The 14,861-nt window shown below is 39.3% G+C and overlaps 1 protein-coding gene across 2 annotated transcripts in view; it reads right to left on the reverse strand.

Annotated features, from left to right (window-relative positions):
- Window positions 1-14,861, reverse strand: part of ARMC8 (armadillo repeat containing 8) — a 105,524-nt gene that overhangs the window by 25,733 nt on the left and 64,930 nt on the right. For both annotated transcript variants that reach the window (XM_053221409.1, XM_015074174.3), the window contains 2 exons: window positions 3,293-3,375; window positions 2,899-2,980 (listed from right to left, as the gene is read on the reverse strand). In XM_053221409.1, the coding sequence (XP_053077384.1) occupies window positions 2,899-2,980; window positions 3,293-3,375 (165 nt within the window). The remainder of the gene's footprint in view (window positions 1-2,898; window positions 2,981-3,292; window positions 3,376-14,861) is intronic.

Consider the following 14,861-nt stretch of genomic DNA (forward strand, 5'->3'; position numbering starts at 1 on the left):
AACTGTTATCGTCCACCTATAACAGGTATGAAGTAAACAAACTGCCATGGACTCCCACTCAACTCGGAAGACAGCAAAGCACAATGACAAGTGTTAGTCACCATTAGCTGTTATCAGAACCTGTGGTTTCTAGATTCTAAGAGAGAAGGCTTCAGAAACACCACCACTTATATAGAATATCCACTTCAACTAAATCCTCTGCATCAGCGATCAGATCAGGATTGGACTCATGATCCCAAAAGGAATCTTAGAAGATCTAGTTATACAAACTGGAAATGGATCATCGCAAAAAAAAAATTCAGAGTTAAACATGTTATCTGCTTTCTTCAGCTAAATCAAGGCTGAAGTTCCCAAGAATAAGCAAGAATTACAAAATAGAAATAGTTCTTTTAAGATACCGCATTTTAACTCTCCTGTGCACTGTTACCTAGTTGATGAAGATCAAATCTCATATACTATGCATCCTGATCTCTGTGTTTGCCACAACCCCCTCTGAGATTATGTATCTTCCCTTGCCATATCCTTCCCTTCCTATATCCCTCAGGTACACGCCCTACCCGTTCTTTAAGCTCATCCCCATTCCACAAGCTCCCTTGAAGCCCTTCCAGTCAGAAGCTGTTCCATCTTCCTCTGAACACCTCCTGCCTTAGTTTCTGACCTTTCCTAGGACCCTTGTTACGGCCCACTATTCAAATTCTTTGTGCAGCCATGCCAATCTCCTTTGCTATTAACAAGTTTAAGCTTCTTAAAGGACTAATCTATCTATGGTCTAATTTATCCTCGCCCCTATCAACTGAATGGCAGTGCACAAAAGGGGTGCTCAAAGAATGTGAATTAATAAAAACAGGGGTGCCTGGGTGGCTCAGTTGGTTGAGTGTCCGACTTTGGCTCAGGTCATGATCTCAAGGCTTGTGAGTTTGAGCCCCGCGTCGGGCTCTGTGCTGACAGCTCAGAGCCTGGAGTCTGCTTCGGATTCTGTGTCTCCCTCCCTCTCTGGCCCTCCCTCGCTCATGCTCTGTTTCTCTTTCTCTCTCTCTCTCTCTCTCTCTCAAGAATAAATAAAACATTTTAAAAAATTTTAAAAAAAGGAAAGCAATCATTTTGCAAAAATTATACTACTTAGAATCATTGGTAGAAATAAGTGAGTGCCTACCAAGGCTTTAAAAAGTTGCTTTAATAATTGACTTTACAAATACTATTCGTTGTTATATAGAGATTAATGCACTTTTATCGAGTTTTATTTTCAAATGAGGTAACAATGATAGAAACAGGATAGATTCTATGAAAATTTTAAAAGCATTACTCAATGTAGTGTAAGATAGAACACTGAAATTCAGAAGCAGACATCTAACACTGACCAAACAGAATTTCACCAAAATAAGGACAAAAAATGACAACAAATAAAATTTTTAATTAAAATCAAATGCCTATTCTTCTATAGTTTGCTAACCAATAGTTGAAAACATAGCAAAGCAAAAGGGGAAAAAAATCAATAGCCATGCAAATAGCCTTTGAACAGAAACCTAAAAGTATCTGAAATAAATCAATGATTTACTTCCAAGCTTTTAGTATTACATTTTGTGCAACAAAGTAGTAGTTTGATACACTCACATGTACCCAAGTGAACGAAATCCTTCTACATGGCTCACCAAACCTTTGCCCAGGTAGAACTAGCTAGAAACAGCATGTTGTTCCACTTCTGATTCATATGAGCTGAGCAATTAGAGAAAATGGCTCCAGAGGAAATATTTGGGAATTATTTTGGGAAACAGGAGAGCATTAAAAAAAAAAAAAAAAAAAAAAAATCCTGAATGGACAGAATCAATGAATCCAGATTATGCTACTATGAAAAAGGTGCCATCTAAAAACAAGAGTGCCGATCTCACAACAGCCTTCCTGAAGAGAGCACTGGTCCAACTCTTTCACCTGGTGCTAATACCCCACCCCTCTACCACAGTATGAAGACATCCTTATGCTTCCTACCTACATGGACCATACATAGTGTTTCTGCTCATGCTGTTCCTCCCTCTGGAAAATCCTCCCGCCTTCCTTTTTTCCCTCAAAGCCCCACTTCGTATGTTTCCTGCCTGAAGCCTCCCCTATTTCTACCACAATGATGTCTCTACTGTAACCTGAAGCTTTAAGATGAGAGCAAGTGGTCTGTAGTGTGCCCAGAGATTTTCATAGTAGGTACTGAAAAACAAAAACCAAAAACTTAAATAAAAAAAATTCTGTCAATTAAATGCAAGGTGTATGATGACTTAAAAAAAAAAAAAAAAAAAAAAAAAAATGGTGGACCAGAGACCAAGTTGACCTACGGTTCTGTAATATATCGGCGGGGGGGGGGGGGGGGGGACGGCGGACATCAGCAGCCACCTGATGCCTAGTTGAAGTCTTGATTCAGACTTATTTGGCCTGAACGACTTTTTCGTTTTTGGCCCTCAAGGAAAGCTATAAGACCAAAGAAGTGATATTGGTGTAGAGAAGCAGAAGATAACACTGTGGTAAAAAAAAATATCCAGGGATTCCCAAAAGACTAGGAACAAGTTATATCTCTAAATAGCTGATTTCTTTCCTTCTTATAATTAAAAATTACAAAGACTTTGGATCAAGTCTAAAGTGTAATAATACCAAACATACAAGGAGATAAGATGAAAAACTAAACTTTCATTTAAGAAAAGATAACTAGGCACCTGTTTCCCTGTCACACTTGAGATGCTGACCCTGGAAACAGGTTCAGCAGACCTTGAGATGCTTACAACATCAGATTTGAGAAGATAAATATTCAAAATGTTTTAAACAAACACCAGCCATGCTCCTAGACCGGGAGGGCGGTCAGCTACCTCAACTCACGAAAGACTCTGTGGGAATGGATGCTGCTTGCTGCTTGCTTCTTACCTTCATTAAAGGTTTCCACACAGCATGATCCTGGAAACTGGTTCGAAGCTGCTGCACAGATCTAGATAAACTGTGCAAACATCTACAAAGAACAATCAAAATTAGCTTCAAAAGAAGCTCAAACTTTTACTTTTCAAACACACTGCTTGGCATTTCACTAATTACTGATATGCACTTCAAGTATATCTATAGACATTGTTAATTCAACTACTTCAGGGCTTCACGGGCTTTTCAAGCTAGCTTCTCTGTTAAACGATGCTACACACTGTATGAGTTCACCTGAGAATACTTTTGAGTAACATTTGGATTCTGCGCTTACTCAGTGAAGGTCCGGAAAGGAAACAGGTTAAACACACGGCAAAGGGTTTTTATTCAGACCATTTAAAGCTCATACCTGACGGCAGCTAACCGCACCTTGACACTAGACTCAGACAAGCCAGTCACAATTCGGTCCATCATATTTTCAGTCTCAATGATCTGGAGAAAAAGGTTAATGCTGCATAAATAACAACATGAAGACGACAAATTTCACTGCTTGTAAATGCAAGTATGTTAATATCCATCAGACGTTTAATGTTGTTTTTAGCAAGAGTTTTGACCCCTGGAATGATCATTTTGTGGTGGGGGCAGGCAGCTAGCTCATCAGAAATATCTGATGAAATACCTTTCATCAGAAAGGTAGTACTACCCACTAAGGACCTGCCAGAATGATAGGCATTAAGGGGGCAGGTTTTTTGTTTATTTTTTACAAACACTGAAAACAGTAGCTACATGGCATAAATATTGCAGAGGTGTTGCGTAAATAGTATTGAGAAAAAGTAAAAGATATAACTGAATTATCATTGGGCAGGTTCCTGCCAGAGTTGAGATTCTAGAAAAATCGTAGTCCACACTCAGCCCTTTATGAAATCTACAAGTTTCTGACAGAGCCAACCTGTGACTACTTTCTTACCAAGCAAATGGAAACTAAACTAAATATTTAGAAAAGTAACCCCTGCCATCTTTTTACTGTAACTCTATGGCCTGTTACTGCAGTCAGAAAGCTTTTTTTTTGCTTTTTAATTTAAAAACAAGATAGCTTACAATCTTCCTTCATTTAAGCAATGTATACATACAAAATAAATACTGTGTGGAAGAAATTAAACTTAACTTGTGTGGTCCTATGGACAAACCATATATTAGAAACAATACTAACACAATCCCAACAAAAATGTTAACAAAAAAACCTAATATTCGTTAAGTACGTCTATGTGCTAGGCATTGTGCTAATAAGCTTATTACATTATCTGATTTAACCCTTTTTCAGGCATTATTATGATTATTCTCATCAGCATATTGGGAAACTGAGGATTCTAGATGATATAGAGTTTGCCTGGGATTACAAAACTGAGAGGAACCCAGGCATCTGACTCCAGAGTCCTGATGCTTAGCCATGCTTGTGATATGGCTGTGGCTACAGAAGTGTGCCTGTGTTCACAAGGTTGTCCCCAACATGAGTGACACATTAATGGGAGTCCTCACTCCCACCTAGGAGAACACCTGGCTGGGAGAACACTTGGAAAGATCAACCTGGGGAGCTTAAAAAACAAAAACAAAAAACCTCAGACCAATTAAATCAGATTCTGTGGAGTAGGGCTCAGGCACCTGTTGGCAGAGTCCAGTGCGTAGCCAAGGCTAAGGATCACTGAGCTAGACCAAAATGAGAGGAGTTAGAAGGCTGACCTCAGAACAGGAGCGGGTGGGAAATCTCCAGATGTTCAAGCCAAATGGGAAGAGAAAACAGTGTTGAAGTTAACAGTAGTGGGGAGAAAAATACCAACTACTAAGAACACGGAACCATACTTTAGCTATGGAAGAGGAATAATTTTTTATGTATCAATTTGCAGGTTTCAAAGTGACAGAAGAAAACGTACATATTGATCTACTCCTCTCCCCAGACCAAATATAATCTCACCCTTACTTGTATGCACATCACCCTGTCCTGTTCCTTCTAGGCCCTCAGCTTCTATCTACTTTTGACCCTCACAGACCTGTATGCCCTGCTCAGATACACCACTTAGTAGGCAGATTCCCTGTTTCACTGTCCTTCCACCACTCATTCCTGCTTCATATCCCAGACCACTGATACTACAATGGAAGTCACCAAACCTGGCAGCCTGGTCTCAGTACATGCTATCCCACCTCAGCAGGACCTTCATTCCTGGGTCCATCAGTGCTGCACTGACCGGCAAGAGATTCCAATATCCCCTAGGATGGTTGCTTCCTATTTCAAATTCTTCCCACCTCCTCATGCCCTAACTCCCTCTGTGCCCACCTCATTTTTGCAGGGACCTTGCTTTCTTCCTGGGACACAACTTCCTACTTCTCACTAATATGTCTCCAATATTTCTCTTCACTCTTTGTTGAAGTGGGGTACTTCAAGCTCAAAGCCCTTCCACCCTGATCCAGCAACTACTTTCCACACCTCTTTCTTGCATCTTTATTCTGCCCCACCCCACTGGATCCTTCTCTGGCTACCCTACTGCCCATTTCCACCTTGACTTAAAAAAGACCCAAGTGCCCAAACTTTAACCTCTTTAAGCTACAGTCCTCTCACCCCTTCCCTCCCTGAAATGGTCGCATGCCCCAAGGCTCTGCCCATCTCTCATCCTACGTATATGACAAGGCTGTGACTTCAAAATCAGCTTGATATTACCTCATCTAACATTCTTTATTCCAAGAATAAAGTGGTGGTGCCAAGGGGTGGGAGCATATGATTACTCTCCAAGAGCTGATTATTTTGAAGATGGTACTTTGGAGATGGAGAACAGTTATTAGACTGGCTGCAGGTGCTTAGGAAACCTGATTGGGGGCAAGACTTGAAAGAAGCTTCTAGAGGCACCGGGGTGGCTCAGTCAGCTGGGCATCCGACTTCGGCTCAGGTCATGATCTCATGGTTCATGAGTTCGAGCCTCGTGTCAGGCTCTCTGCTGACAGCTCAGAGCCTCAAGCCTGCTTCAGACTCTGTCTCCTTCTCTCCGCCCCTTCCCCACTCACACTCTCTCTCAAAAATAAACATGAAAAAAATAAAAAAAAATTAAAAAAAAAAAAAAGAGGCTCTAGATAATGTTTACTGGACACATCCAGCCAAAGATGTAAATCTGCCAAGGGACAAGTGTAGCAATCATTAGGCATATAGATTTGCTCTATAATCTTGATCAACTCACTTGACCTCCCTGGGCCTTCAGTAAAATCAGGGAAGAGAGCAATGATTATTTGACTTCCCCCCACAAAATCACGTTAGATGGGGCAAAATTATCACATTGTTCAGAAGTGACATGGGAAACAAGGTACGGTAGAAAAGACAAGATAGTACAGGTCTAGTTAGACAGGAGGTCAAAATCAGGGAGCGGGCAATTAAGAGCAAACAGGGCACAGCTCCTATTTACATGCCCACATTTACTTATTTATTCAGTAAATACCTGAATGCTAGACATGGTTTTAAAACTTGAAGACAAAATGGTGAGGGAGAGAAAGCCCTTGTTCCCACCAAACTTACAATGTAGGATAAGCAAGTGCAATGAACTATTTAATGAGTGCTATGACACTCTATGGAATCTATGGAAACTATGTTAGCAAAAAGCACTTTAGGGATGACAGGGGCCATACGGTTTAAGGCAGACAGAGTGAATTAAGCATCTACAAATGGTGAGAGGAAAAACATCCATTCTCAGACTAGGATGTTTTACTACTGGCTGGGAAATGGCCATCAGTGACCTTACCCGAGAATATTGAGGCTTAGGCCAGCAGACAGTGGAGAACTATGTTAGCAAGGCAGTCATTATAACCATCAGAGCAGAGCCTCATGCTTTAAGTTTCCTGGGGGTGTGGTGAACGGTATTTTGGAGATGGAGAAGAGCTATATTCTGGCTGCTAAACCTTTCCCCTGTGTTAGGATATAAAATAGTAGGACTATTTGGAGGTATCTTCTACGTACAAGGTGACCCTTCTTAGGTTACAGTCTATCCAAATGTCTACAGTAGGAGGCCTGGATTTGTAACCAAACTTGTTGTGGAGAGACTTTAGTGACCCTGCTAAAGTTCTTGAAAGCCTACTACTTGAATGCCTGGTCTACTTTCTCCATCAAGGTATCAGTCTAGGAGCAAAATAATGCAAACTCAGAATGTGAACCTAGGATTCTGATCCACAAAGGTATTCTAAGAGCCCATGTGAATGAGCAACATGATCTAACTATGGTTTTGTATTCTTGAGGGTACTGAGGTCATCTGTGCAGGGATAAAAGGAGCATGATAGTGAATATACTGACCAAAATAAAGATAAAAATGTGATTATAAGGCAGAGAAAGGTTTCGAATCAAATTCAGAGACAAAATTTTCAGGTCACCTGGGAAGGAGTTGGCATTGGCTGTTGCCATAGCACTCTGACCCCCATGAAGGTCTAATAGAGTATAACTTTTCAGACCTGGGGTTAGAAAGCCAAGCACAATAAAACATGTTCTCCATGGTGCCTTTCAACAACTTCGGTACTGTGCTACAAAGCCTTGATAATGATGGAGAGCCAAGTCCCAGCCCCTGCAAAGGACTGGAGGTCTTTCCAGCCTATAAGAGCAATGCCAAGTAAAGCTTGAAATTGTTCTGCCTCATGATTCTTGCTGGAGATTCCCCAGCCACAGTTCAGCAAATAAGCCCTATGGCACAGCTTGTGAATTTGCTTAAAAAAAAAAGGGGGGGGGGAGGAAAGGAGGGAGAAGTGCCTCTGTTACACAGACACTGTGCCTGACCAGGAATATAGGTAGTGGATGAACCTTCAGAGTGGAAGTGCCATTTTTCTTTCTTTGCTCTTCTCAGGGGCCTGGGTTATAAATTTAACTACAGAATTAACTCATAAAAGAATGCTGCATTCTAAATTGATCAAGTTTTAGGTCAATGGACCAGGTGCTATGCATTTCTCTGCTGGTGTCTTTAGTCTTCATGACTACATGCTTTTGCTAAGCTTTTTTTCTCTGTCATTGTGGCTCTTGCAGGGGTAGATGAGGATCTGACACTTCTGTTATTGGGACAGGAGAACCCTATGGCCTGTGGGAGTAAAGGGCAGTCAGCCTAGAAGGTGCATGGGGGAAATGCAGAACCCAGATAATCCTAAGGTTCCTGGAACACATGGGAATGTTAATAAGATGAAAATGGCCTTGGCTTATAAGGAAATTCCCTAGTCTTCAATGAGCTCTAGTGAACTCACATTTTAGTTGTGGCCAAGTCATATACCATCTTTTCCTCAGAGCATATGAAGGACTGGAAGAGTCAGAATTAAAAACAAGACCCAACAATTCTTCCAGCATGACCCTGGATGAAGCATTTTCCAGTACTAGCAACTTCAGATTGGACTCTGAACTGTGATCGAAACAGGTCAAGCAGAGGATGCGAAAACCAGGCAGATTCTTAGTGGTGTCAAGAAACTTCTTAGACAGCTCAAAGTGGGTGGGTATGGAGTTAAGGGAGTTGGATGGTGAAGTGGGCATTTTCTTAACATCAATTATTTATGCTAATGTGCACAATGGCCAGGGAAATACAATTCAATTACAGGTAGGCTAAATCCCAGAAAGTTTTAACAGAGGATGACAAGAGACAACTGGTCAGAAAGAGTGAAGACTTGGAATCAAACTCTGTAAGTCAGAAGAGGCAGTTCTAAGATCTAAGCAGTATGTTATTAAATCCAGAAAGTCTAGTTAAAGCAGCAGGCACTAGCAGCCAAGCAGGATGCAGCACATGGAGGTCAGGAAGAGTAGGTCTGACAAGGAAAAAGGATCTACAACAGACACTGAACCTATTAGGTGTGGATGGCGACTCTTTCGTCTAGTAAGCGTTGATGTAGAGGAGTCCCAGGGGCCACCATTTATGGTCTAGCCCCTCCTAAAACTTATTTTTCTAACGTCAGTGAAATCAAGAGACTCGTTTTACAAACAGGGTATAGGCTGGAAGGATGGAGAGGGGCCATGAGATGACAAGATAGACCCTAAAGTGAGAGAAGCATGTACAACCAGCTCATTTGGTGGACTGAGTGGAATCAACAGGGGTCTGGAGAGGGATCCATTCCTAAAAATGGAAAACCAAACTTTCCCTAGGTTTTAGGAAGTGACCATACTGATTTTGCCACAGAACACTTAACCAAAAGACATGATGCCATGCATATCATGGAAATGCACTTAATATTTCTAATTCTTGAGTACATCCTTCACCAATTCCTTTATTAAAACAAAAGAGCAAAACACACACATACCCCAACAGCACATGGCCTCCCATGAAACAAACAAGGGGCAGCTGCAACTCGTGCTCCTGAACAGGTTCAGCTGGGAAACCAATTCTCTGACTACACTCTTCTCAATGCCATTGAAAGTAGCAGACTTAACTATCTGAAAGAATTAAACACAGGTATGGTAATTTTTTGGTTGAAAAATGTTAAAATCTGAAGAGGATTTAGAAATAAATTCGTCCAACTTCTTTAGTTCATCAAAGAGGTCTCTGCAATTCAGGAAGATTAAGTCACTGGTCAAGGTTCTCTAGGCAAATGGGGACAGGGCTAAGGCTCCACTAGGTTTTCTTACTTCTAGTGTAAGGTCCATTCCACTTGTGCTTAAGGATGAGATTTTTGCTTAACCTTAGTAACTAAATTGAGATCTGACTTGGTAAACCGGGGAAAAAAGAGAAGTTAAAAAGTTATCAGTGCTAAAATAAATAAATACATACGTAAAGTTATCAGTGATATGGAAACTACAGTCTATATACTGACATCCAAGGCCAATAAAAATTAGTACACTATACAAAAGAGGTCATAGTTAATAAACTGAAGAGCCAAGGTGGGGGGGGGGGGGGCGGAACAGGTACAATTCACAGGGCCTCCAAGAAAGAAAATGACAAATCAATGATTTAGCTTGCCTGGGGGTAAAAATGCCAAAGGTTGAGAGAATGGAAGCCAATGGGGAAAAGATAAGCCAAAAAAACACTGTGAAGAAACCACAAGGGTTGAGTTCCACTGACTTTTCCATTCAATTCCCTGATGATCTGATCTCCATTCTAGAATCAGGATCTAGCTTCCACAGATACTACCTAAATAGAACTAATACTATACTGTTCTCAGGCCAAAAGCTCCATTTGTTCTAGATGAGAACAGTAGACTTCCCACCCACAGCCTATTCTCTGTGATATCTTTGCCACTGCTCCAATGTACAATTTTCTGACATTTTCCTCAAGCAAATATTTTTAAAATAAAGGGTAGTTTCTACCAAAGGCTCTTTTTTTCTACAAGAGCTTCTCTTGGGACAAATCACTGATCAACACATATTCTGGAGTCTCACTAAACATTTTACAAGGTATTTCTTCCATTCACTCAGTCTTCCATTTTCTCTCCTCCCACATTTATACCAAATTTCTCTAACTTAATGATCTTAGGAGGTAGGGAGTGGCAGGAGATAGTTATCTTCTCTGAGGCAGAGAAGCGAAAGAAAGCATTCTAAGAGTTGATCCTCAGGGCCTCATTTTCTTCCTTTCTCTGGAAGGCAGTGAACTAAATTAACACCTAACCCCTCCTATAGGCCTAATGGGAACAATAGCACTTCACTTTAAGAGTGAGGTCAAGGTGGAAGGGGTTCTTAGGGTGGGCCCATTCTAAAGCTTCTATATTTCATTCTTGCCTTTAGGTAGTATTTTGTATTTTGTAATTTCTACCTCAGGACCTTTTTCTCTTAATAGCTGAGCAACTTTCACTTATGTTAAATGTTTAGAAGAAATACTCAAAATTCTTAACTTTTCTGTGCTTTGGAAAGAAGTGGGAGCTCTCTCTTGGCCCAACTTCTTTTTCCCCTAAAACCAAACACAGTGTGTCAGAAATACTTATGATGTCTAAAAATAGATCAACACTATGGAAAAATATTTCTCTATATAGAACAGTTTGATTTTTAAAGCTCAATCATCAACTTAATGGAAGGACATAAATAGCTGCTGACTTATATTAGTACATAAATAAAACCATTAAAAATTACTTCTCAAATAACAGAACTAGAAACTTCCTTTCCATCTTTTACTGTTTTCCATGGATCTGAATAATGGATTGCCAAGAACTGTGCAAACGATGGCTCTGCTCAGCCCCTATTCCTCTATATACACAGCCATGCATGCAACAGTGTTGATTATCCCATAGGTTGGCTGGCTGAATTTTAATGTCCAGACATACACAATTTATTCAATAAACACAAGCATAGCATCTACTATTTGCCAGGTAATGCTTCTATGGAGTTTATATTTTAGTTACGAACATTATAGCTTAACAACGGATAACTATTAAAAGAAGATACAAGTTGCCTTAAGTTTAAATCTGTTCTATAAGAAAGCTATCTTGGGGCGCCTGAGTGGCTCAGACGGTTAAGCGTCCCGACTTTGGTTCAGCTCATGATCTCACGGTTAGTGAGTTCAAGCCCTGTGTCGGACTCTGGGCTGACAGCTCAGAGCCTGGAGCCTGCTTCAGATTGTGTCTCCCTCTGTCTGCCCCTCTGCTGCTTGCACTCTCTCACATTGTCTCCAAAATAAATAAACATTAAAAAAAAGTTTTTATAAGAAAGCTATCTACAAAATAAAAGCTGAAACAGTACCTGTCTGACATTAATTCTGGATGCTTCCTTTCTAGAACGCTAGTTTACAATGTGATCACATCTAGACAGTGCCCTTAGAAAAACATTTCCAAATGATGTAGAACAGAGATAGGAAGATCCTTCATTCTGTGGGTCACAACTTCTGAAAATGATTTTAATATTTTACAAGGGGAAGGTGAAGCTGCTTTCAAATAAACTTTTTTCCCCACAAATAAACCCTTATTTGAGATGGACTATTATATAAGAGATGGACTCTTCCAGATTCATTCATAATAGCTATTTTAATTACAGCTGTATTTTAATCATATCTGGCTGTACTGATCATGATAAAATTGGCTTTCAATGTAGACAATGCTTTTTATTGCACACATAAGGTACTGGAATTACAACATAGCAATTAGTGTCTCATCTTCTTAACTACTTTAGAGTGTAAGCTCCTAGGGGCACCTGGGTGGCTCAGTCACTTAAGTGTCTGACTGTGGTTCAGGTCATGAGCTCACGGTTCATGGGTCCAAGCCCTGCACTGGGCTCTGCACTGATAACTCAGAGCCTGGAGCCTACTAGAGATTCTGTCTCCCCCTCTCTCTGCCCCTCCCCTGCTTCTACTATCTCTCTTTCAAAAAAAACAAACAAACAAAGCCAGATGAATAAATGGAAATAAAGCCTCTCACTACACAGTTTGTACCAAAAACTATGTGATAGAAAAGACACATTTTTTGAATCTGATGTTTTTAACCAGCTAATACCAGCTATTAAGTTCCCTCAACTGAAAGCATTTTCAACTATTTTAGACTATCACACATTCTCCTGTAAATTTTCTTGCCATTGTATACCATAATTTGGCTCTAGTAATGGTATTTAACTGTACATGAATAAAGTTATCGTTAACAGCATGGGCTTTGGAGTCAGAGACTGGGATATGATATAGGTGCTATCACTTACAATCCGGGTGGCCTTGGTCACATTGCTGATTTCCTAATCTGCAACAGCTATCTCACAGGGTTGTAGGAGGTTTAAGGGTGATAACATGCCAATGCTTAGCACAGTGTCTAACACACAGTAAATGCTCAATAAATGGTAGCAGTTATGTTAAATTAGGTTTCCTAAATAGGTTATCACTTGATATAAGTATCTGAGTTATATAAGTTTTGTATGCCCCCATACCATGTAACATAATGCTTCATATGTTGTAAAGGCTGAATAGATGTTTGTTTAATACATATACTGGATCTTTATTTTTCTCTTTGGGATGGTGAAAAATCTTATTCAGGCAACTTTGCTAACCAATATACAGAATCTAATAACATTTCCTACATAACTATTATCCAATTTGTCTGGGGTCCATTATATGCCAAAATCATTCAAACAAGGGAATCAACATGTAGAAAAGTATCCAGTAACAATATCCTATCATCAACACTTGATAATGCCTCTTTTGCAGGAAGTTAGACAACTGACCTCTCCCCCCTCCTGTGGCTTTGGTATGGTCCCATCTTTCTATATAGTCCATTACAAAGAGGCAAATGGGAATCAGAGTTTTTCACCACACCGGTTTATGGTCATTTATATTTAGCTATGCATTACCAGCATAAGGTGAGCCAATTTTTTCTGCAAAGGGCCAGATAGCAGATATTTCAGGCTTTGTGGCCTTAATGATTGTGTCACTAAGTACTCAATCTGCCACTGTAGTGGAAAACAGCCATAGGCAACACAAACAAAGCAACATGGTTTTATTCCAATAATACTTTATGAATATTTTGTCAATTATATTTCGATAAAACTGAAAAAAAGAAAAAAAACCTTTATGGACACAAATTTGCATTTGACTTTTCAAATGTCAGGAAATATTCTTCTTTTGATTTTTTTTCCCCCACCAACCATATAAAAATGCAAAAACCATTCTGAACTGGCAGGTTACAGAATTATTACATAAGTAATAAGTACCTATAGGCTATTGTTTGCCAAGCCCTATACTAGCATTTATAATTCTGGGGAAAAGTGTAGCAGCAATGGTCCTGGTTCCTTACCACAAACTTGACTTTCTTAAGGTCTACTACTCCACAAATATTGTATCATCCCATACATTTCATTCATTTCCAGGAAGAATGTTCTGAAAACCCAACTAAGTTACTAATTTTAGAGCTCTACAGATCTAATAAAGATATTTTAACGCATTTCTTGGTTTATAAGATATGCCTTAATTGTTAGACTGTAAACAAAATAACCAACTTGTAGTTCATACTTTAAGAATAAGAACTGTAATTCATTGGTTAACACAACTACAGTACCACAACTAAGAACACTCAATTTTATGTCTCCATTTAATGAAACTCTGAAATAAAAATTCATTACTTCATTTTATAAATACCTCTATTATGTATATAGCATTATCACTCCCAGGTTTGCTTCTTTCAGTATGCTGAAGGCCAACGGTCTCAATTATGTGGGCAAGTGGCAAAACCTGGTGTACTGTCCCAGTTAACTCTTTAAAAATACTTACCATCATGAAAGAATGTTGTAGAGTTCGTTTAAAATTCTTTGGTAGATTAGCCTTAAGAAGATAACTAACAATTTAACCACAGATTAAGTCAAGGAATTCTGAATTCTGCATGAATTTTATTATTTAATAGCAGAGCCAAGTCCTGAAGAGTGCTACTTCTGTGGTACCGTCGAAAACCTTCAAAATGTTCAAGGCGTTTGCTTCAACACGCAGGCTAAGGCTCAGAAATAATTCCTTGCATCTGCCCAATTTCATGGCAGAGGCAAATACAGAAATTTGACACTGTGCCTTTTAAATGACCATTGAAAATTACTCAACTTTGCAAAAAATATTTAAAAATATAAATTCATGGTATAATCATACTGTTACCCAGAAGACAAACTAGCAATAAAATCAAGCTACAATGGATGATAAAAATATTCAAAAGTGAAATGCTCAGGCAACTTTTTCACAGCAGAAAGATACTAAGAAAAACTGACCTATATTTATAAATATGCTTTAAAATCTTGTAACTTTAAAATTACAGAAGAATTTACATTTGTTCAAAATTTGAACATTTGTATTTGGGTTAGGATTTTATACAAATGATGACCCTTTGGTGAAATGACATCTAAGGCAACCATGAACAGTAATACTTAGATAACCAAAGTCAGGTAGAATTTGGCCTCTTTACTCAAGACATCTATTACCTATGATTTTGACCCATTATTGATTTATATTGTAACATACTATTTAACTCCAAGAAACAAATTATATTTGGTGCTTTGGAGAACATGCTACAGCTATACCAAGAAAAAGTTTTAAAAACCAGTATTTTAAAATCTA

This window comes from Acinonyx jubatus, chromosome C2 (genome assembly GCF_027475565.1).
Source record: "Acinonyx jubatus isolate Ajub_Pintada_27869175 chromosome C2, VMU_Ajub_asm_v1.0, whole genome shotgun sequence".
Classification (NCBI taxonomy): domain Eukaryota; kingdom Metazoa; phylum Chordata; class Mammalia; order Carnivora; family Felidae; genus Acinonyx; species Acinonyx jubatus.